Below are 25,097 nucleotides of genomic sequence, written 5' to 3' on the forward strand. Positions count from 1 at the left end.
AAAATAATAATTATAAATACCTTTTATGGGTGTAATTTAGCTGTTTCTAACATTTTAGATCTCTTGTGTTTTGTAGAACGTTCCCCAGGTTGATGAAGAGGGCTTCTGTATCAGACCAGAAGGAAATGAAAATGATATCCTTTTTATTTGTCTCAGTACCATTCACACTCCCAGGCTTAGCCCAGCTTGTTAGACATAAAGGATTTAATGCTGTTTGTTTTTCCATCTGCAGTTTGAGGCCGTGTCTAAATAAAACAGGCCTGCAGATGATCTCGCTTTGGTGATCTGTTGTTGTTGCCTCCTTAACCTTTTCTCTCTCACATGCCAAAGAGAATTCTTTCTACTCATCCAGTGACTCAGAGGATGAAGAAGAACCCAGGAAGTTCCACGTGCAAATCAAACCCGTTCAGCCAAATAATGGAACGCATCAGAACCGGGCCACAATTGATGAGCTTAAAGCCTCCATTGGAAACATCATCCTGTCCCCGTCAACTTCGGTACAGCTTCATAACATACTGAAAACTCAACTCAAGTCAAAACCACAAGTATAAACCTGTTGCTGCAGCAGACATCTGTGCTGCCTCTGCAACACTAGATGGCAACAGGAGAATAGCTATCCTCTCTTAGGGTAGATGGGAACGCCATTTAGCTAATCGTACTCTTCCTCCTGTAGATGCTTGCCATTAGTCACTCTTTCTTGAAGCTTATTTTATTTACTCTGGAAAGACATATGTGTTATGTCAAATTCATTTCGTATGCCAGATTGGCTTCTGGTTCAGTGAGGTTCCTGTTTGCACACATTTCATGTTGTTTTTACTTAGAATTCAATTTCAACAATCTGGGGATCACATTTCCTTTAAGAAAAAAATGCCAAGAACTCTGAAATGATCACTTCGGAGTTAAGTATCTGATATTGTTGGCCACTGACGCAGACTCACACACATGCACACTGGTCTTCTTACAGGCACTTAAGGAAATGCTTTGCGGCAGTGGTCAGCAGGCTACAGACACACACACACAACCCAGTCTGAACCGTGACCTCAGTCATGGAGCCCTTCATTCAGCTCCTTGTCCCTCACCATCACTCAATCTGTGAATCACTCTCTGCTGCTCTATGAAAATAGCCACTGGCATTAAAATTTAAAACCACTACTGCTTGTGTGCAAACATGCACCGTGTGTGTACTGAGCTGTTGTTGTTTTCGGTATTGTTGTGAAGCAGCTGAGAGGGCACACTCAGTGTCACAGAAAGGGGGTTTAGTGGGTTTCACTGATCACACTCCTTAAGCTGCACATTAAACAAACGTCTCAGCATCTTCTCCCTGGCTTTGCCTGAGCCGTCAGCCTTTCCCTTGCTCTGCTTTCAGCACTGTTCCTCTTCACTGTTTGTTTGGTACCTCACTTGTTTTCCCTTGTTTCCTTGTTTGCTTTCACTCTTTGGCTTTTATTGGAGCCCAGTTGTTCTAGACAGGACTCTGTTGTGGTTATTTATGAATACTTTATGGGCTTAGTTGCCTGGATTTTACAAATGTTTTCTTTTTTTCAACCCCGGGGAATTAATGATAAAGTAAAGTTACAAGTTTATAGAGGATGTTTTTTGCTATTTAATGTGACAAGATTAAGGAGAAAAGATGTTTTCCTCTAAATCCTTGACTTTGTGTATTGCAGTTTGGTTTTTGTTGTTGTTGAGACTCAAACCCACAATTACTTTCCAGTACAAAAAAACACAAGCTGCTGTTTGGGTGTTTGAGTGATTTGCATTTAAATACCAAAATAGTCGTTACAATATATTCCTTTCCTCTCTGTTCAGATTTTATTTTTTGCAGCCTCTTTCCATTTTACATTTAATGAAACGTTTTGGATTCAACTCAAACACATACATCTAAGGTGATGGTGAACATTGCATCATCTGGTGTGAATTATTGAGAGATTTTCCTTTTTCCTCAGTGCTCATTTTTCTGTCTTTTACATTTCTCCTCCTGTTTGGTTCTCCCTCTGCAGCGTTCCTTTTATTGAAATAGCAATGGAAGTCGTGTGTGTGTGTGTGTGTGTGTGTGTGGCCAGCAAGAGCCGTAATTGAACCCATTTGCCGCTTAGCGCCTGTGGGACTAAACCCTGGCCTCACAGCTCTATGGTGGTTAAACACTCTTGCTATGTTCCTTAAACCCATTTTGTTTCTTTTTCTCCCCTCCTCCCATGACAACCCACCTAACCTTTCTCCTTGTACGAATACGTTCTTTATTGAAATTGATGCTCTAAGTTTCCATTTGGTTGCTGGCCCTCAAGAGCATATCTTGCATATCTTGTGTTACACAGCATGACATGGCAGATTTATTTTCCCCCCCAAAAAAAGACCCTGTGAAGGAAGCTGGTAAAGTGTTGGGGGGTATGCTCTCTGTTGTCCCTGACTGATCGTTGTATGGGCTTAGATGCACAGTTTTGCACTGCTGAATTTTTCACCCTAGGTTTAACGTCTGGTATGTGTGAGTTGAGAGTCCTGTGATTTACTGTCTTTAACTCCGAAGGGGAAAATTCCCTCTGTCACTGGCAACAATTAATACTCTAGTTTGAAATATTTTCTAATGTATTTATATTATTTTTACACACATATTTAAATATTTCCTCATAAAAAATTACAGCTTAATGTTGCTGCTGCCTCAGTAGAAGCAGAATTAAGAGAGGACCACGGTTATCCATAAAATACTATTTTACTGAGATAAGAAAGAGTTCTCAAAGCTGAAAACTAATGGTGACTTCTGTGCATCTTTTATTAATTAATGTCTGTTTTTGTTTTCAGGGACAGATGCGAAGAAACCAGTCCAGTGAGTATTTTGTCTGTCTGACCTCCCTGTGTCTGTGAGTTGCTGGATGGCTGCAAAGCCGGGTCAACTGTACAACTTCTCAACTACATTTTTCTTGGCCCCGGTTGTTTTTAAAGAGGTTGTCTTTAAAAAAGGAAAACCCAGAAAGTTAGCCAAAACTAACATATCCCAAGAAAAAGTAAATAACAGTTCCCTTCTGTAAATGTGAGTTTGACGGATATGTCCCTCCTTGGTACAAATAAGATTAACTGCTCAATTAGCTGTTTTATTTTGATATGTCAGAAATGTTCTTTTGCCTTCTGCAAACTGGCCCTGTTGTGTGTGTGTGTGTGTTGTGTTTGTGTTTGTGTTTCTCTCAGGTTTTTCAGACATGCATTAAGTGTAGTTATATTTGCATTTTGTAAATGGGTAAAACAGCCTTGGTTATTAATCCAACAAGTTAAATGACTTAAAAGTTATTTTCCTTAAGTTGAGATCGTTTTACAAAATGTAATGGCATTGATAGATATACTCTACATATGCTTAGGGTTCTCAAGAGTATCTACATTAAGCTCTAAGGCTCAGGGTCCTGGTGAGTATGTTTTCGCTATAGTAGTTAGCCTACAGCCCTGCCTTCCCCTTCCCTCAAAATATCTGCCACAGCCTTCATCTCTGTCCCGTCATAGGAGCCTTTCACACAGCTGCTGCAGCCAGCTGACACCAGCTAACACTGTGTTCTCTCACTGCAAACTTTCAGTATCTCATTTTCAAGAATCGACTTACATGTGTGGTTTTGAATCCGGGTCCTCTCACTGGCATCCTCCTACGTGTGGTTCTTAAGTGCTTTGCAACATGATGTAACACTTTAGACAGGGGCACAAAATAACAAAGCAATACCTAATTTTAGTTGCTAAATCATTCCTTCCCCTGTTTCAAAGTGCTGCCACCATATTAAAAGCACATGAGAAGGTGGAGTTAATCCTTGCTTTGTAAGGCAAAAATAGGAAAATGGATCTAACCCAAATCTTACTGCAAATATATTTCTATGACTTTCACTTGTTCAGGCCAAACCTCAGTTTTTGTTTCTGGTTAAAGGTGTGATGTACTTTTGGCAAATGTCTTTGAATACTAGCTGGTGAAAAACCTCTTGTGTTGGGGTTTTATGATTTTTCCTTTTTTTACCTGCTGTGAATGTGTATTTTCTGTCATCACTCGGTGCAGGTCTGCAGTTCTCTAATTTTCGACTTGTTTTTTTTCTCACTGCAGGTGATGAACTGGCAAGGACCAGGATGCCAACATCATATGAGTGAGTGTAAAACTTGAAACTTTCTGTGTAACTCACACCTGTTTGCAGTGTAAAGTGTAAAGTGCATGCCATAAGTGCCACCATTTTCTTTGAACATGTGTGCAGCAAACTGCTAATTTCTATTTGACATTCAATGATTAACTTTACTTGTCTGGCAGACTGACCAACAATGATCTTCTGTCTCTGGACCCATTGAGCCCAAATATAGCTGCAGGCTCCACCTCCTCTGTGCCATCATCAGCAGGTAACACAACAGCATTTAATCTTGATTCCTGTTATATAGTTGGAGGAGTCGACAGAACACTTGGTTTTGGAGAATTAAAATGGCTGTCCCTTTCTATTCCAGTTCAGTTTCCTGTCCTGTTTTCAGTTCTTGATTGTTCAATGAATGTCTCTAGTCATACTTCGCAACAGACATTTGGGTTTTTACTTGTGTTTTACTTTATCTTCGCAGTTTTTTCTTGCACAAAGAGTGTGACATTGTGATTCTCACAGCTTAATGTGCATGACACCAGTGTTTAAACAGAGTGACATAAGTGCTGACCCATTGCCTAGGCTAAGCGTAATCCGCAGTTAATTGGCACCTTGTTGATGTCAGAGGGTCGGCTGTAAAGCCCACTGGTACATATGTTGTCAAACAGTGTCTCATTACGGTCAAAGGTCTGAGCTTAAAAGTCAAAAGAGCATCATGAAGTGTCCCGATTAAGAAACAATGAAGGCAAATAAGTTCCCACTTGAACTCTGTCTCAGCTCCAAATACACACAACATATTAAACAAGTCTGCACTGAGAGGTATGAAAATACTGAACTACATGAAGCCAATACTGTAAAATCTATGTTTTATGTTTATGTTAAGACATATACTTATGTATATACATATACATAAGTATATGTATATACATATATGTATGGATATACATTTATCCATGTGGTTTGTGTTCAGATATGTGTTTTATTATTTTTTTTCTTGTTTTTGTTTTGTTTGTGGTTTTATTTCATATTTTCTATTTCTATTTAATTTATTTAAATTCCATTTCCAGGTTTTATTACTTTATTTAATATTGGTTTGATTTTTATTGCTCTTGTTAGAACTTGCCTCTGTCTTCCTTTCAATACCTCCATCTCCATCTTTTGCGATGAATGACTCAGACGTCTTTCTACCAGAGGCATCAGGTAAAACGCGTGTGACCCATTTGTTTTGAAGAGTTTGAGGCATCAACAACTGTTTTTGCATGGTGTTTATTGTATATTTATTTAATTTGTCTTTGTATTTGTTACTTCAGATGCATGTGGAATTTATTTGAGGTGCAAACTGTGAAGGTTAAGTTGTGCTTTATGGTGGGTGGATCTAAAATAGGATGATTTAACTTGATTCTAGTTCATGAACTGTGCAACAATAAAACATAGCTGATAGTGTAGGTGAAAAGGATTAAAGAGACTAAGCAAATACTGTGAACAGCTTTAAACACGACAAACCTACATTATAAGAGATCCAAACAGGACAAACCATCTGACTTTACACTACAAAATAAATGAATTAAGTGAAATACACACTCCAGTGCAGGTGAACTGCATCAGCAAAGAGCAACACAAGCTACAGGTTGAAGGAAACCAAATTCTACATAGAAATATTTACATTATACTGCTAATACATTTAACAAATTGAAATTTTTTTTGTATATAGCATGAACCAGTGACACACATCTTTGCAAAGCATTTATGGTTATAGCTGATTTGCAATTGCTGTGTCTACATGTGACTTAAATACACCAAATGTACCCTGACACTCTGTGACATGTACCAGCTACCAGCTCATTCACATCCTTACAGGAGCCACCGAGTGTGTAAATGCACGTACTGTATGTGATACAATTACCCAGTGACTAAATGTCTCACAGATTTACTGTCCATACTTTGCTTTGTATTTGTTTGCTGTTAATTGCATCGCTTCAGCTGAGACGGTGCCACAACAGGAGCACTACCCCCCCTTGGCAGAAAGCCAACCATCCAAAGATGTCTCCTCTTTCTCTTCATCTACATCTTCTCCCTGGGACTCACCAGAAAACCCTACCCAAGCACTTAAACCCATCCCAGCAAGGGCCCAGAGTGCACCCATCACCCTACCAGCCGAGCCCATTGACCCCGTTGCAAACCGGCCCGCTGCCAGCCCTCCAAAGAGCGTTGACGCCTTCTCGTCTGTGTCCTGGTCTCAGAGCCAGTGGATCGCCTTCAGTGATAACTTTGCTCCACCTCGTCGTCAGGGCTCAGGGTCGGCTTTAAAGGAACTGCAGAGGCCTCAGTCCGGCATCGGAAGGTCAAGTCGCTTCCTCTCCGATGACTTTACTGATGCCTACTGCAAAGCACCAGTAGGCTGCAGAGACGACAGCAACCCGTGTTGCGCTGATGTCTTCTCTGGGATCACAGACAGGGCAATAGCAACAGCTCCATCAGGCAAATTATTCAATGGTAACATTATTAATGATGTAAGAGACATGTCTCATGCCTGAGGTTTGCATCTTAATATTTCTGTTTTATTTTGACTGTTAATTTTTGTGTTTATGTTTTATGTTGGTCGTTACATTTTATTTTATAGATGCTCATCTAACACGCTGTTTGGTTTGCAACATGTTTATCTTTGAGTTTCTGTGTGCAAGAATTAATTTTGGATTGTTTTTTGTTTGATTTTATGTGAATATTATAAATATCACAGTTCTTTTGTTATGTTTTTGTGTTAGAGGCCTTGATGCATGATAGTTTTTTATTTGCTTGAGCAAAATCTAGTTGTATATGTACATGTTTGTACTTTTTCCCCGTACATGTGCCTGTTGGTACATTTTACACTAAACATGTATTTCTCCATGTAGTGCCAGTACCAAACCGACCTACGACTCCATTGACAGCTGGAACCTTGGTGCCCCCACCACGACCCTCCTCCAGACCCAAACTACCAGCTGGAAAACTCACGGGAATCAATGAGATTGTGAGTATTAATTATTTATGCAACACGACATTGATGACTCTAATTAGAATTAAATTCTGATATTGTGATACGATCCTATTTCATTGACTCCCTTTAACTCAGGCACGGCCGTTCAGCCCTCCCAAAATGTCTGCCAGTCCTCCTCCCACTGCACCCCTCGCCCGGGCAGAAAGCTCATCCTCCCTGTCCTCGAATGCGTCACTTAGTGCTGCCAACACCCCCACTGTTGGTAAGCGTCCTGAGCCTCTTCGTTTATAGAGAATCTTCCTTTTTCCTAAACTAGTTTCTCCTTTTCTTCATCACCTCACCAATGTGCCACATGCCCTTGTCTCTGCACCACAATGTACCTTTTTCTCCTCTCCCCTCTTCCTCCACTCCTCTCCTTACAGGAGCTGAGCACCCCTTTGCTCCCCCCCTCTTCTATCCAGAACCAGAGCTGCTCTCCCTCTCCCCTTTTTTTCTACTAAGCCAAAGTGAGTCTCCCTTTGTGAACTCTTCTTTCCCTAAGAGGCACTTTCTTCTCTTCTCTACACACATTTCACTGATGCTGAGAATGTCATCATTAGGGCCTGTTAGCTCTTGTTCATCTCTGTGCAGTCATGTCAGTCTTTACAGCTTAGGGCTCACCTGCTGCATCACCGTCATATAGAAACTGGCTTACAACTGTGTCCAGCACCATTTTTCCTCACATTTGTACTCTCTGGGTTTGTTTATCTCCTCCTTCCCTCTTTATGCCTTTAATTGGGTGTAAAGAAGATGATGTGTTCATAGCGAAGCTGCCTACCTTTGAGAAGCGGTGTGAAACACCAGCAGGTATGGTTGAAGTTCATAAAACAGGACTCTGTGTTTAACTAAACTAACACCAGTCTGTTTAGTTGGCTGGATGGACAACTGGATATCTTAGTTTTTCCAGTGACTTCATTGCTTTTGTGTTCTCTTAATTTTACCTTTTTTGACTATCTCTCCCTAACACAATGAAAATGTGTTAAATTTTTGGCGTAATGAATGATTTTTCTCACAAATCTTTTGTTGACTTAAGTTTTAATATGCTGCCTGAGGTCACTCTGACTGATTAATAGTGCTTAATTTTAACTGAAGCAGCTGCAGCATGAACTGCTCTAAAATGTATCTTATTACTGTTTATTTGAAAAATAACAGAATGTACTGATTTGCGATGTATGAATGACTGACCTCATGAAATGTAATAATACACACTTTGTTAATTATATAATGCATCCTTGCATGATCAGACCTTCCTTATTCTGATGTAAGACCCTGCTGTTATGAAAGTCTGATCTGCAGCTGAGTCAACAGACATTAAACTCTGTGCCTTTCTCTTTCTCAGGGACGTCTCGCGGTCCCAGCCCTGTGACCCTGGCATCCCAAGATGCTTTGCCCATTGCTGTGGCCTTCACAGAGTCGGTTAATGCTTACTTCAAAGGAGCTGATCCCACTAAGTGAGTCTCACATGACCTCCTGCTGCTCAAAGGCCCCCAGAAGGTCCTGCACGCATACACATTTTTGTCCATATTTGAACTTGATCTATAACACGTATAAAGATATGAGTTCTACACTTCATGGTGCTGTGCTGCTATCACTAGCCCGTGGTGCACTACTCTCAGTAGACCTTTAGTTGTGCATTTTGGAGAGTGTATCTCACTCTCGCTCTGTATGTGTGGAATGTTTTGGGTTAGTCTGACACCATTCTTTCAGAGTGGATAACCTACATGGGGCAGATTATAGTCTGGGGCAGAGAAAACATACAGCCTTTTATTGGTTAACTGCCGTTAAATTGCTGCTGTGCAAAAGGCTTATTTTTGCAGGGATTGGCAAATGGAACATTTCATAAGCAATGCATTGGAGACACAGCGTGAGGTTGAGGCCTGTGTGCTGTTACCACCACAGCCTATAGAAAAATACAGATATATATTAATACAGACAAAAGTGGACATGTGTTAAGCATAGAACTGAAATGCAATGTGTTAGATTGGTTAAGAAGTTTGCAACAGGTAAGATATCTGCTGTAAACAGGCCTTGAATAGTTATATAAAGAGGGGATTAGTGGGCTAAAGTACAATCCATAATTAGATCAAGTGTCAGGTGCCGTTTTCTACTCAGGTTCTACTTCTCTCTGTTGCGGTTCTTGTTTTACAAAAAATAAAATAATTTTGACATTCCACAGGTGCATTGTGAAAATCACAGGAGACATGACTCTCTCGTTCCCCATGGGCATCATCAAAGTGTTCACCACCAACCCGTCACCAGCTGTCCTCTCCTTCAAACTGAAGAACACCAGCAGGTTGGAGCAGATCCTACCCAACCAACAGCTATTATACAGGTGAGGTGTGCAGGAAAAGTTGATCACAACGGAGCTAAAGTGAAACCATGCGGTTGCATGGCAAATAAAGACCTTCTCAGAGTTGATGACTTGATAACTTGTCAGAGTTGTGGTTAAGCGAAAGAGGGATTTGGATTTGGATGATACGAGTGCGAATGGAGGAAATGTAGCCTGCGTCAGTGAGAGGAAATTCAATTAGTAATCTGACATAAACCTATCATTAAGCTGTCAGTGAAGTATTTTCCACCAGACTTTAACAGCCAGGTCCTCAACAGCCCGTGTCTCCTTCCGAAATACTTCACGCCTTTTAGATAGCAAAGAGCAGCAAACATAACGCAACACCCGTAATACAGCTGATTCATTAACAAGCATTATTGTATGTCTCACTTCTTTAGTCTCAGTCAGAGGTGTCAGGTGTAGTAAAGAAAAACAGACGTCTTCTTCTGTTCTATTTTAATGAGTCTCGCTCTGGTTCCTCTGTTAGTCTAAGACCACATGGCTGGACTAATTGAATCAAATGGAATCTATGATTTAGTAGCTGGTTGGCTATAACCAGGTCATTTTTTCCAAGCTATTGGAGCTTTACACACAAAGCCAAGAAGAGTGATGAATAATTGAGCGTCTGATTATTCCTTGTGTGTATGTGTCTTTGTGTGCATATGTCTTGCTGACTGTTTGTTCTTCATCTAGTGATCCTTCCCAAAGTGACTCAGATTCTAAGGACTTCTGGTTCAACATGCAAGCACTGACGTCCTACCTCAGAAAAGCCTCGGATCAAAATCCTTCGGCTTCCTACTATAATGTGGACATCCTAAAATACCAGGTCAGTCACACTACAAAGAAAAAATTACTGTAGTGAAAAGAGACAAACGACAAATGTAGACAGGTTAGAAGGATGGAAATATACTGCAGGCGGAGAGGAAAGCATATTTTAATCTGATATGTGCTACTTTTGATAGCCATGATCTAAAGGTATGGAGGAAAAACATAGCACAAAGTTCCTATTTTCACTAATCAGCCACTAAATGTTGCCTTCAGAGTGGGTAAGGGTTAAATATCTTGTCAGGCATCTTGGGTCGGTTTGGCTACAGTGTCATCAAACATTAAGCATTGGCCCTCCAGCTGGCACACAACCTCACAAACCACTAAAGGCAGTCTTGCCACCCCATAATCAGGCACCACATTTTTATGGAGTTCTCTTGACAAATAAATACAAGTTTTAGTTTACACGGAATGAATCACGACGTACACTGTGGCAATATAAGAAAATATCTGTTGAAGCTCATCAAGGTGTAAAACACTCAATACACGAATCTGCAAAGTCGGCGCAACGTAATGAACCGTTCTCCCGGCTTCTGCTTATGTAAGACAACAGTTTGTATTTCAAACAGCTTGTCGGCTTTTCAAAGGCTTCAGGGAAATGTGAGTTTTGTTTTTAGCTTGCATTTGGGTGTTCAGCACAGCAAACAGACTCCATATGAAGCAAATTAAACTGTGCATTGGCCCATTTAAACTTAGATTCACACTGCCGTAATATCAGGCATGCTTGTCATATACATTTAGAGCGAGGGCACTATGGATTTCACTTTGCTTAAACTTGAAGCAGCTTTGTTCATATCGGACTGTTATACTGTACTGCTGTGTTCAGGTGCTGTCGGATGGGATTCATTCCACTCCTCTCAACCTGGCCGTGTACTGGAAGTGTACGTCAAGCACAACAGACCTGCGGCTGGACTACCGCTACAACCCGGACTCTATGAACTGTCCAGGGCCTCTCACCAACGTCCAGATCTTGGCGTCCGTTGATGGAGGCGTGACCAGCATGCAGTCTCTGCCCAACGCCATCTGGTAAAATGTGACGCTTGTTGCATGAGCGGCAGCACGACAGGTGTGCTCTCATTTGTATATGTTATATGTGTTTGTTTGTCTTATTTTAGGAATGCGGAGCAAAATAAGTGCCTGTGGAAGCTGAGTGATATCTCAGAAAAGTCTGAAAATGAAGGTAGGACACAGTTTTTATCTAGAAATAGAAAGAAATAAAGCTGGATCACGTGTTCCTGAGCCAGCGGGTGGATTTTTTTGTGCTTGCCCTCAGGTGCTGAGTCTCTCAGGGCCAAGTTCGAATTGTCAAATGGCCCTTCAAACCCCTCCACTCTGGCAGTGCAGTTTATGAATGAGGGGACCACGCTGTCTGGAGTGGACATGGAGCTGCAGGGGACAGGATACAGACTTTCACTCAACAAGAAGAGATTTGCCACAGGTATGCAGTATGCTTGCTGTAGTCTGTAGAAGCACCAAAAACACGTATATTTAAAGCTTCAACCATTAAAATTACATCCCTTGTGTTCTTTTCTTTAGGACGTTATATGGCAGATTGCTGAGGCGACCCGCCACTCTGGTTCTCAGTTTTAAAAAAAAAATCTCACTTGACGCAAAACTTTGCAAGGCCTCCTGAACCTCTGGATCCACCTGAGCACAGTTGTGCGTTTGCCCGGGAAGCGAGAATCTCACTACAATAAAACAGCACTGAGTACTGAACACTGTTTAAAAAAAGAATAAAAGAAAATTAAGATGAGCTTTCAGGAAATGTGTAGATATGAAGTCTAATAATGCTTTCTGTTCAATGAATTTTTGTATAGTCAGAAACGATTTATGGATTAGATCTAATCTATATTGTATTTGAAATCACAACAAAAAGAAAAAAAAAAAAACGGCACTAACAATCTTTCAGATGCTCTTTATCTTCTTATATTCATTTTTCAAGAGCCTATAAAGAATGTAAAACAAAACCATTTCTGTATGGAAGAGAAGGAGAGGATTCGCCCTCGCTTCTCTCTCTTCGAACTGTAAATATTAACACTGACTATTCTGCTCGATCAGCAACGCTAAAATCAGATTTGTTACCTGATGCCTCTCTTTCTCTCCTCTCACACTTTGTCTTTCTTGATCATGTGCAATGAAGGTAGACTCGGTCTTCTATCGATATGAATCCTCTCACACACTTGTGGCACAAGCTTGATCTTTAAAATAACATTGAAGTGCTTTCAGACAAATGCAAAAAAAAAAACAACAGAAACAAATCTGACCTCAGTGCCTCCTTTTATACTGTGGATCAACAGGAGACAGAAGTGTGTCAGTGTCAAACTCCAGATTGAAGCTACATTTTTCTGCAGTAAAAAGCATTTTTGTAATTTAAGGGGTCTGTGATCAGTGGAATTTTTACTCTTTCTATAACAAAATTGCTCAGAAATCCTAACTGTAAAACATGGTGTCATATGTTAGATGCTTTAAACAAATCAAGGGACATTAACCCAAATCTAACTCCAGCCTTTTTTTTTTTAAATGATGTTTTTAATCACGCTTTTGTGCCCTATTAATGGTGAAATGTGTCTGAGTCTTTTGTATACTAGAGCACAGTTAATGAGAATTGCACCAACCATGTGCCCGTTGTGTTTTTTACTCCTTTATTTGGATGATGAAGGGAAAATGTCTCCTCTTTTTAGTACCAAACTGTCTTCCAGAAACTAATGAGTCATGCAATCTGTGATTGAGTTGATCATTTAACAGTTTCATATCACTTGTCAATTGACCTTAACCTCTCATACGCTCACTGTGCAGTAGACGATGTTAATGAATAGTAGCACAATAACGCCAAATTATTAATTGAAATGCCTTATCGAAGCCACTCTGCACTGAATAATCCAGTGTTGTTGACTGTGGTTAATTATTGTGACACAGTACTGCCATTGCCCTGTGATAGAAGAGCTGTCTCGCGCGTTGCATGCTGGGATAAACTTCAGCCTCATAGAAAATGGATAGAAAGTCGCCACGTTTGACTCTCGGTGCTTCATCCTGGGTTGCTGCTGTAGGGTTCGTTGTGATGGAGTATTTCATGTTACGTAGGATGTTTGTTTTGACCTCATTGTTTGGAGATTTGTGAAAATTGATGAAACCTTTTAAGGCAGGGGTTTCAAACACTGTGCATCACGAGGCCAACTGACCTCTCAGAGAAGAATTTAGAAACTAACCTCTCACATCAGGCTTATGTTTCACTGTGTCAGACTTGATCGTTCATTGATTTTCTGGATATTCTTATTTCATCATTTAGTAACTGATGATCCAGTAAGACTTTAGTCATAACATTTGGCCAGGATGATTATCTGTAACCGTCAGTTTTTAATATTTCATTTTAAGACTCAAACATCATATTTGGAGCTAATCTTAAATAGAGGAATTAAATTTCTATTCAAATTGTGTGATTTGAAGTGAGATTTTGTACATATCTCTCCAGACATTTGTACAGTAAAAAATCCAAATGTAGCTTTTCTCCCAATTAATTTTATCAGTGGTTTTCAGAGGAACCAATGCATTAAAGTAAAAGTACGCCGTTTCTCTTATTGTAGTCAATATTAGCAAGCTGGCTCTTGCTGTCCCGACAAAACCTTCCAAATAAATTAACACGGCTCTTTCTTTGATTAATTTCTTCCTTCTTACTTTATATGATGTATTAAAAAGTTTAAAAAAAAGCACAATTGTGTAAATGATTCTCATAAATTGTACATTTTTACCAATATCACAGTCATTTTTGTCTCTTCTATATGATTTCTCATTGTGCCTGTATTAAATGTGTAATATATGAATATATACAAATATATGAAAATGAATACTTTAAGCGTGTACTGTGTGAATTCTTATTATAAATGTACAGTTGTGTAACTTTTTGGGGGGGGGGGCATGTGTGACTCTAGTGATAGTAATGTGAGTTGTATGGGAAGCCCAGCAGTTTGGTCCAGGCTGAAATACCTAGAAGATTATTCAAGGCCTGACCCTGGAGATCCACGGACCTTCGTCTAGAGGCAGAAGCAGGATATATTCAGTTAAATATCTTATTTATGCAGATGTCCGTGTTTCCTGGTGTATGTACTTTACTTCGGTGATCTTTTAAGTTTTTTTTTTTTTTTAGAGATCTGTTTATTGTCAAATATATAAAAGGAGCTTCTTTCAAACTTTATGTCAAAAATATTTGTAACACAAACTAATGTTATTGTTCAAATGTTTGAATTTGAATTTACTTTATTTCTCCATTTATCCATCCTACTGTGAGCTTTACAGCTAAACATTGGTTAATTAAGTTGAATGCAGCATCTTTATCCTAATAAACTTTATTCCTTTGTGTGGAAACAGTTTGTTTGTGGAGAAACAAATTTGTGCTCAGTGGAAAGTTTGAACCATTTGATCCTGGATTCACAAATAGAACTGAGAAACAGTGAAAAATTATTATTATCTTGGGGCGAACTGGCCCTTTAATGCCTCCAGCTTCCCCAGATGTATGTATTTTATTGATGAAAAGATCAGAAGTTACAATCCAGAATAGGCTGTAAACAGTAAATCTATTGTCAGTATTTTTTTTTTCCCCATATGTCAAAAGGTTTGGATTAAACTCTCTAACAACATGCAGGATGATAAACCATGAGCACAAAGCTTGAGGACACCACCACATGTGTTATTAATGTAATGTTTGCACTGTGACAACCTCATGCAGTGCTTTGCTTACGAGGATGTATGCACGGCCGTGCGTACACGCTCGGCACTACATCAACACCTTGTGCATATTTACACACTCAGTCATGCCTTGTGTTCTTTGGCCTGAAGACCTCCTCCTTGCTGTTTGAAATACACCGTCTGAGCTGCCTGTTCACAGCCACATGTGCGAGCCATCAGGGTTGACTCTTCTTTTCCCTGTCCGCCTCACTCAGACCAAGAGGAAGAGATCTTAGAGTCTCTTGTGCATGATGTTATTCTCTGAAAGGTGGAAAGTGAGATATGTGAGCTGAAGTCATATCCAAAGTCTGAGCTGGTCCAAATGTGGACTCTCGTGTGTGGCCATGCATTTTCTACAGTCTGTATGTGTGTGTGAGCATGTGTGAGAGCTGCAATTCATAGTCTGACATTTAAGGACATTTGGATTATTCCCTTTGTTGCCAGGATTGACATCACTTCCACATCTGTCTACTAAATACAACTAGCTTAGCATTAACAGCTAGCCAAAGCTAATTGCATCCAGCAACAGGGCCACAAATAAAGTTAAGAAATATCCACTTTTAATAAGTCTAAATAATGTGAATAAATGTTAAGCTACAACTAGTTAGCTGAGCTTTTAAGTCTGTCTCTACTCAAACGTAATGAAGTGAAGCACAGCCAAAGTTCAGCATCTAACACTTTATATCTTGAGAAGATGTGTAAAAATGACAAGTGGTGTTTTTTTAATGAGGGATTAAGTGTTGGACTATTTCTTGGCCGGAGAATGTGCTCGTAGTCTGACGACTTCAGACTACAGGAAGTCACCGCTCCCAGCCAACAAACGGTTGCACATAACCCTCTGGAAAAGTGGGAGCTGGTAGGTGGATTTGTTACCTTTGGCCAGATCAGCCCTTTTTTACCCTGCATCCAGTCTTCATGTGGCTTAAGGTGTTTTGTAGAGTGACATTCGTATTCGTATTAAAAGAGAAATAATTGCATTTCCCCAAATGTTAAACAACAGGTCAGATCACCTGTGTCTGGTATCGATTGAGAGGGGCTGAACTTAAGAATCAGTGTCATGAAACAGTCGGAGGAGAGGGAGCAGTTAGTCTTTGTTGTCTACCATCACAGATATGTTTGTCCAAAGGCCCACAGGAGCCATAGAGTTGAGTTATTCTACAATCCAGAGATCGAGCCCCACATCAGTAACATTTATGGACAATTTATAATTGATGTGTCCATTTGATCTCTCTCTTCAACGCGAGGAAAACCATCTGAACAAACAAGAATGGTGTAAGTTTATTGCATTAATATGGATTCCTCTCCCCTGCTTCTCCTGCTTGCTCCAAATCCCAGAAGACCTCTTTAGAATAACTCAAACCCTGAACATGTCACACTCTCATCCAAAAGCATCCGTCACATTTTCCACTCAGCAAGCAGAACTCTGTTAACCGTTTTCCCCTGGCAATAGAAATATGAACACAATTCAGCTTTTTAAAAAAACAGCACAGGAATTTATTTCAGTGAAATAAGTTTGATGAATTGCTTTAATCTGATCAGCATATCATCAGCTTTACAGTCAATAAATCAATACACACACACACACACACACACACACAAGCAATACAATAACAGGCCTTAGCAGCACGTAGATGTGTAGTCATCAGACTTTGAGTCATTTGCCAGATGTATATCTTTAAAATGTTTCCTGACTTACTTCAGGTGCCAATTCTTTTGATAAATTAATTAAGGTCTTGCTGTTCTGAGAGGTGAGGAAATCTTCAGTGATGTATCCCATCCTAAGTGAATGGGAGTTGTTAGATAAAGGAACAGAGTGCTGCTATTGCAGACTGCCCATGTTTACAGACCATTCACATCCTCCTGCTCTGTCCAGTGATGTTAAATGATGGTTGTGCCACTTTGCTGACGTGTCACAGGAACATTATGTTGTTGGATTTCTGTTGTGGTTGCCTCCCTTGTTGTAAATGTATAATCTAGTAATGTGCATTTCTTCCTTCCCTGTCCCCTTGAGCAAGAAATAACTTGACCTTTGCAATGAAATTTTCACACGACAAGCCAAGTCTCCATAGGGATGCTGTCATTTAAATCCTGCCTCCTTGGCTGATTGTACACGAGCACAGTCTGAATTTATCCCTTCACCCCACTGCTCACCCTACGGATCGGGGGAAAGATAATGAAGTACAATAACTGTTGCTGCAACCCATCACCTGCAAACAGAAATAGAGCTACTGCTGCTGTGATTAGGCTGTAATGGTTTCTTACCACTGCCAGTGAGTTACTGGAGGTATAACTGAGATGCAGTGAGGAGACACTCAGAGTCCCGGACTCCCAGCATTTTCCGCCCTGGGGAGAGGGAGTGGACCCTTTCGTGCCATGTTCACAGAGGCATGTCACAGGCTATTTGTCATGGTAAGCATGTGTGTGCGAGTGTGTGTGTAGGGGGGGAGGGGATGACTGAGAAATGGTCACATCTTAATTCCTATGGTGGTCCTGTGGGTTTTTTATTTATACAGAGGGAGAGGACACAAGAAAACCATTCACACAGAGGTGGGGGACAGACAAGGTCAGCATTCCCACAGATATAGGGAGATAGACACAGTCCACGAAGGCTTAATCTGTGAAGTGACATCATTGTTAATGCCCAAGTCGTCCTCTATTGCACATTTGGCTGCTTCAGACTGTTTCTGATTCTGAAACGTGCTATACGACATGTATAAGTGTTGCTTTTAAAGGATGATGGCAGAGCTCATGTGAAATGAAGCGTAAGCCCAGGATCAATACACCCCAGTGTGGATCAACAGGAGACACACACACACACACAAAACTCTCATTCCTTCCAGGGAGGAAATGTTCAGTCCATAAATATTTGGAGTTTGCTAATTGAAAGAATCTGCGCAGCTTCAGTTCTGCAGGGTTCTTTAAACACTGCACTCATATGGATTCTTTGTATAGTTAGTTATCTGCTCCTTTGTTCATTTGTGCCAAGTGAAATGAACTGAGGCTATGGTAAGACCAGAGATAGACACACATTTCAGGACACACTCAGCCACACACAGTTAGGTTAGATCACTCACTGACTTTGTGTTTCCATCTGAAGACCTTTAGTTTTTTCTTTTCCAAAAATGGACGCTCTGAGCAAAGCAGTGCTTAAGTGCTTTCATATAGGCAAATGCAAACTGTCCTATGGGAAAATAGCAGACTACTATGGAATTCAACTGAAAAACATGTTTGCATGTCACTGTGTTTGCATTCAGAATTAAGAATTCATGAACACTGGTGTGTGTGTGTGTTTTTTTTTTTTTTTACTAAAACACACACACATACACACTGTTTAGCTTTTGCCTATGGAGGAGGCTTATTGACAATGACACAATAATAAAAAATAATGATACTAAGTAAGTAATTATACCTATTATAAGTAATTATAAGTAAGTCTGACGTGATTTGGGGCATTTGTCTGTGCAAGAATCTCTTGTTCAAGCAGACTTTCTAGTCATAATATGCACTAATTTACCAACCCAGCACTAATGAGCTGAGTTGAAATATCCATTTTTCCATTTATACATGGTGAGTAGTACTGGTACACCATGTCTCTGGAGTCGTCCTGGCTGTGGTGGGTGTCATCTTCACTGCCATGTGCTGGCAATACCACCACCCCACCCCCAGATCTGAGTTGCAGCAACTGCTCAGACCCATCCTGATCCCACTTAGGTTTTATGTTAATGAGTGTTTGGAAATTTAACATAGATAAAAGAACATACACCCCTCAAGAGAACATTATTTTATGATAAGCGACAGAAATCAGGCCATGGAGATACTATGGAGATATTGTGGTAATCTCACAACAATACTGTGTCCTCCACCTCTGTACAACTTCATCACTCATGTCAGTGACATCCATGCTGCTTCTCCTCCTCCACATGAGGCTGTTTACTGTGCGGATGATGCAGCTTTTTACATCAGAAGAAGACAGTTCAGCCCACAGCACAGAAACAGCAGAGGAGACAGGTAGGGTACAGTGGTTACACGACAGACATTGCTTCGATATTATAGTCGTGCTGGGGTCCTCCATTATTTAAACATGCTGTTTTGATAAACCTGTGGTTTTCGAGGACATGCACATGCAGCCTTTTTTTTTTTTCTTTTATACAAAATCATCCACATGCAGTCGATTTGCCTTTTTACCCGGTTTAAACATGATACAACAGATAAAAGTGAGATGTGAACGTGTTAAAAACTCCCTGCTTCTTACAGTGCTCATTAAAACAGACTCAGTGCACCAGAGTTTATTTCTTATGCACCACAAAATCACATTGCACTTGGCCCAAAGTGGTTTTGGATATCAGGACTTTCTCAGCCAATTATGGTGCAATTAAGCTCTCTACAATAGTCAGCACACTTACTGATTGAAGTAAATGACTGTACTGTCACATAATGTCTGGTTATTGTCACTCGTAAGTAACGAAAATAATAAAACCATAAATCTTCAGCCAACAGAGGAAATATAAAAAGATGGGAAGGGAAAGTAAAGTAATTCTTGTAGAAGTGAAATAGGGACAATTATGACCAAAATATCCTCTCATCTTCTCACATAATCACCCTTCTGGGGTGTGATTTATGTCAATGATATTTATATGAGCTTTGTAAAGAAAAAGCTAATTGTGGCATGAATTACTAATTCATATTTTCCCACCTGTTCTGAGGAAAACACAGCGTTATGCCTGCTCATAAAGAGGTTTCTTTCCAATAATTACAGGATTTATTAGAAATCCTGTGAAATATCCTTCGACAGATGTCCTAATAAACAAAAAAGCTGCTTTGCGTTAGTGGAAAGTTACAAGTTTTCACTTTCTTTTGTTGTTTTTAGACAATTATTCCCAGCAGGTTTCCAGGAAAGTAATTCACTTTAATCAAAAGCGACAGCAGGAATAATACAGTTAACCTAGGATAACTATAAACTGCTGCCCCGAGCACATGAATACATACTCAGATCACCGGTTCTCACTTATGTTGTCACAACTTCTGACCATTTTCTGTGTGTTTCCAGTGCTAAAGGCCAAACAGGGGAACGATCAAAGGAAGAAAATTGCTCAACCTCAGTGTTTCACTTTTAAGAGCAATCGACTTCCTAATATGTGCTTTATGCATAACCAATTGAGCCTGAAAACATCTGGATATTTGCCAGCTCTTCTCTTAAATACAGCATCTCTGCTTTGTTTTATTTGACTTTAATTTCCTGACAAGGCAGAGAATGGCTGGACCAGTTCAACGTCCCTTCTTTCAACAAGCAGTCTCTGTGGTAAACGTATCCTGAATCATGTTGGGACAGTCGTATTTGATTTGACTTCAATGTCCCTGGTTTATCACACACAAGAGTTAGTTTTACTTTGCTCTAGCAGCAGCTATCATGTAGAGCTACCATAATAACTATGTATGAAGTCATAAAATCCGCTAAGATGGGACTCCCTGGAAGAAAATATCATTAAAATGTAAATTTATGGACAAACTCAGCCCTATTTGTGGACTCTAAGGTTTTGGAAACATTGCTAAACTAAATTTATATTCAGCATTAGGAACACACACATATGTATCCTGTGCTTGTTGTCTCTCAATAGCTGCACAAACCTCTCTCCAATAAATTTTGGCAGAAGAAATGCAGACAGCCACTATTGCCTGAAACAAACATGGAATGGAATAAATTTACCAGAGATACTTTAAAAAGTTATTTCATGCTGGAGAAAATTAACATCAAAAGAAAGCAGTCGTTTTCCATTTGTATGACTGTAGAAGAAATTGTCAGCGTATCAATTATTTGCGTGTGGCGTTTAAAGAGGCCACAGAAATCAAGGAATGATAACCTCAACATGCACAGATCTCTGTCACTATGTCAGTTCACAGTAGCAATGGAAATACTTCCACTGCAACTACTACTCCTAGCACTACTACTAATAATCACGTTGATAATAACAGGCAGATGCTTCTCTAAGATTAAGCAGGATTTGCACTTTCATTTCCAGTTTTCAACCAGAAGCATTTGACTAAATATAATAGTTCGGTGTCAGCTGTGTTTGCAGGATAAACACAAGTGTCAGTGCACCACATGGGGGCAGAAACACTGAGGAAATCAATAAGCTACATCACCCACCGGGTCCGATCAGGTGGTTTTACCAGGACTAGGATAACTCCTCCATTAACAACACCACCAACAACAATGTAGATGTCACTAAACATCCTTTGTTCCTTTGAGTTAAAGCTTAACCTGTTTGTCTATGTTGGCACTAAATATAAACAGAGTGAATTTATGGGTATAACTGGATCTGTAATATGAATTCTTCTTTTATATTATGATTTATTTCTATTTTAGTTTCTCTGTTAGAGTCCTATTTATAGCCTACTTTTATGTAGTGTTCATAAAATGACTTTAACCTAAATTCTTTTCACTTTTTATGTCTCACAGTACATCTATGTAAAGTTTATCCAAATCATCCTGTTAATAAATAGCTAATTAACTTATCAGTGTCTTCGTTAGGCCTGTTGTTTTATATATATATAACAACATGTGGATAAGAATTTTGATTAAAGAAGTCAATAAAATAATTTGGTTAAATACATTTACAATGCAAACATAAAGCAAAGAAACATTTAATGTGCAGGCAGAGTTAAAAAGTCAATCACTTAATTTAAGTAACTGATCAATATCTATTGTGATTTTAGTGATAACAGTTTTATTATATATAATTATAGCAGCATTAACATGTGACTCATTGGATTAAATCGTTTATTTATTTAAAGTAATTGTGATGAAATTGTTCGGAGGAAAGCCTTGTTCAGATTCATTTATTTGACTGTCTAGTGAGATCTTACAGGTCATTTTCTCTCATAAATGTTTTTTTTTTCCTGATATCTATTTATTGGCGCTTCCTGAGCAGCAGCAGAAAACCTGAAGGTGAGCTGACATCTCACTGAATGGGTTTTAATCACCGTGAACTCGGGCTTTGCTCCAGCAAACAGTCGAATCCACGCAGCTCCAAAATCGAAAATTCACAGCAATTTAGGAAACATCTCAGGACCTCCTGGAAACTTGCGCCGTTTGCCTGCGCAGATTTGAAACCGCAGCGCAATATGACTTTCATTATTTTTACAGCACAGTAAAATGCGGGTGGCCGACAAGGCCCATTATTTCACCATATTGGAGAATTGGACACGATTTATGAAAGTATTACAGAACGTGCTGAACGATAACAACTCCGAAATAAAACAGCGAGGAGGGGGGGGGAGTGGAAATATTTGCTAACACAATCCCACTAGAATGAGTCCTGATAGGAGTTTTGAAGATTATGAATCGGTTATTATCAGTAATTTTGTGGTTAATAATACGCGAAACCACTTTATTATTTCCAGCTGTGGATATTTTAAAGACAAACAGCAACTATCAGTTATTGCGCAGTTGCGCACGAAAGTGAACAAATAAACTGTGGTAACCTGTAACATCCCAAGACATGATGATTCCTATAATTAGAAAGACAAATCTGTCCTGTAAAATAAAAAATGATTTCCCAGTTAGAGCTCTGATCAACAGGTCTTTCTTTCTTTCTTTCTTTCTTTCTTTCTTTTCTGATTCCACTTTTACGCACAGTATTTTATGTCACATGGTTTCCAGGATGAGCCTGTATTAGGAGGCCACTAAAGTGGTCGGTGATTGTGCAGGAGGCCTAAGCTGGAGGCCCTCTCACTAAGCATGTGCTCCCAGCTAAACATTTGTGGATGGATTTGTAAACTACATCTGAGATGGCATTTTCCTTTTGAAATCAAACATACCAAAGGGTCACATAATCCCCAGGAAATCATGATTAGAGAAGTGTAATTAGCACTAACTTTGCTCTGCATGCTGACAGTGAGTGGACCCAGCCATTGTGTTTGTATTGTTACACCACCATACTCCCATATGCTGCGTGCTAATACCACTGAGAAGGCTCGGCCTCAGCAACCTACAAACAGCTGAAGTTGGTGTTTAGAGCTTGATCTCATTGTGTGAGGAAATTCTCTCGCACTCAATAGGGAGATTTGTTCTGAGTGACAAAAAAAAAAAAAAAGAAAGGTTACGATATATTATGTCTGACAGTGTAGAAAAGCTTATGAAAAATGTTTGAAGTCACTTTTGTTTCAGCTGCTGTTCAGCCTTTGAGTGAAAGCACGCAGAAGAGGTTTTCGTAATATTCATGAGCAAGTTGCTCCTTGTTACCCACTGGCTCAATAAATAACTACAGCTGAGTGCGTGGTGAATTAGAAAATATATATATTACATAAATAATAAATGTAGTGACCAGTTCCAGTGCATTGTGATTTCATCAAGTGAGACTGTTTCATTTAAAGAGATAAAAGAGTGAAAACTAAACAGAGCAGGATTCAGTTTCTTCTCTTCTTTTGAACCTTTGTGATCCAAACGTGCTCCGAGGAATTAGAGTAGTCAACATGGAAAACACATTATCCACATGATCCACACAAACCTCCAGGGAAAAAAAGTAATGTTGAATTGAATTGAAAGTTTTAAATAAAACTTCACAAACTTTTTCTGTGCAGGCGAATCTCTGTCCCATCACTTAGTGAGGCGAGGTGTTTTTATTTTTATTTTATTTGGGTGAATTGAGCCTTTACATGTCTGTGTGTTTCCACGCATGTGTGGTTCTTTCTATATCCAGGGAAGACTTTTCTTTCTTTTATTAAAGGACACCGGCTTCTGTCGAGACATTTCTTGTTATTGTGACGAATGAGGCAAATCTGGGAAGTTCACATTTTCATCTCCGTCTCCCTCCTGATTATTTTTAGCAGCTGAAAGTGGCTGTTTTCAAAATAAGTTCCTGACCATATATCAAAAGATCCCAGTGCCACAGTGGTGGGCTCGCTGTGTGTGTGTGTGTGTGCCTGCTTTTATTCCTCTATATGTGTGTGTGTGTGTGTGTAAGAGCCTGTGCAACTACAGGGCATGAAGACGGGGGACAAATGGATTCCATGTTTGCAGGAAAACACGCTGGAGGCACAGGAAAACTTTGTTGTTTATGAAGAACACGTGAAACCAATCAAATCTGAATTATCTTCCTGTTGTTCCAGCTTTTGTCATCTGTAGCTTTCAGTTCACTCGCCAGCAGTGTCACCACCCAGCGAGCAGGTCTGTGCATGGAAGGTAGAGAGCTGACTGGTGGCGAGACGCACATGCAGTGAACTCAGATGCACCCGGAGACTCCCACTGCCCCGTACGCATGTCGTGTTTTCACAGTTTTGTTTCTCTGTCTCTTAAATTCATTTGACTGGTTTGTCACTTGGCGATTAAAGCCCTCACAGTTTTGATCGTGTTTCTTCTGGTGGTGAAGGCGGTGAAAAATGCAAATTATCAGCTTTTTATCCCCTAGACACTGGAAAAACAACCTATTTCAAGATGGTTGTTTTTTGTATCTCCCAGTTTTCTTGCACACACACAAACACACAAACAGTCACGAGCAGACAAGTTTGCGAGAGAAGCGTCTTAACCTCTGAGGGGATCTGATAAATAGTCAGCCCACAGGAAATGATTTGCAGACCTCCTCAGTATAATAACCCATTTACATACTCATCCTCGTATGGAGCTGGGCTACACACACACACACACACGATCCTTTTAACACATGCCATGTGTACAGACAAAAGCTGCAGGTATGTGTGGTTACTTGGACACACTCTTACGGTATCCATACAGTTGTTTAAGTGCAGTGAAAACACACACTCTCTCTCTCTCTCTCTCTCGCACACACACACACACTCACACACACATCTCTCTGAAGATTGATTGTTTTCCAGAGCTAATGTGGCAAAACTATCCGTCATTAAAGTCAGTTGACAACTCTTTATGACCCTGATAAAGTCATCTCGCGCTCCCTGTCTCAGCCTCTCCCACCTCCCTCCTTGTTGCTCTCTCTAATAACTTTCCCATCATATTTTTTTACGGCCGGACTCCCTCCCCGGTTCACCTCAGAGAGAGCAGGTGTTCAGCTCATTCGGAGCGAGCACAGCGAGGTCAGCTTCATCTGCTGTGCTATTAGAAATAACCATATATGTGTTATGAGGGCAACCACAGTGGATTTGATCACATTCTGAGTGC

General features: G+C 40.0%; 1 protein-coding gene across 3 annotated transcripts in view; it reads left to right on the forward strand.

The window, feature by feature from the left end:
* The window catches only part of fcho2 (FCH and mu domain containing endocytic adaptor 2), a 35,289-nt gene extending 21,196 nt beyond the window's left edge, over positions 1-14,093 (forward strand). Inside the window, exons 13-27 of one of the 3 annotated variants that reach the window (XM_026354006.1) lie at positions 77-134; positions 322-497; positions 2,797-2,821; positions 4,067-4,106; positions 4,265-4,350; positions 6,060-6,572; positions 6,971-7,086; positions 7,189-7,315; positions 8,432-8,543; positions 9,269-9,424; positions 10,115-10,247; positions 11,073-11,272; positions 11,362-11,426; positions 11,520-11,684; positions 11,783-14,093. In XM_026354006.1, the coding sequence (XP_026209791.1) occupies positions 77-134; positions 322-497; positions 2,797-2,821; positions 4,067-4,106; positions 4,265-4,350; positions 6,060-6,572; positions 6,971-7,086; positions 7,189-7,315; positions 8,432-8,543; positions 9,269-9,424; positions 10,115-10,247; positions 11,073-11,272; positions 11,362-11,426; positions 11,520-11,684; positions 11,783-11,805 (1,995 nt within the window). In that variant the 3' untranslated portion in view covers positions 11,806-14,093. Of the gene's footprint in view, positions 1-76; positions 135-321; positions 498-2,796; positions 2,822-3,347; positions 3,393-4,066; positions 4,107-4,264; positions 4,351-6,059; positions 6,573-6,970; positions 7,087-7,188; positions 7,316-8,431; positions 8,544-9,268; positions 9,425-10,114; positions 10,248-11,072; positions 11,273-11,361; positions 11,427-11,519; positions 11,685-11,782 lie in introns of all 3 variants that reach the window. The other 2 variants (XM_026354004.1, XM_026354005.1) reach the window with 2 other exon arrangements.
* The last annotated feature ends 11,004 nt before the right edge of the window (positions 14,094-25,097 follow it).

The sequence above is a fragment of the Anabas testudineus genome, chromosome 12 (assembly GCF_900324465.2).
Source record: "Anabas testudineus chromosome 12, fAnaTes1.2, whole genome shotgun sequence".
Lineage (NCBI taxonomy): Eukaryota > Metazoa > Chordata > Actinopteri > Anabantiformes > Anabantidae > Anabas > Anabas testudineus.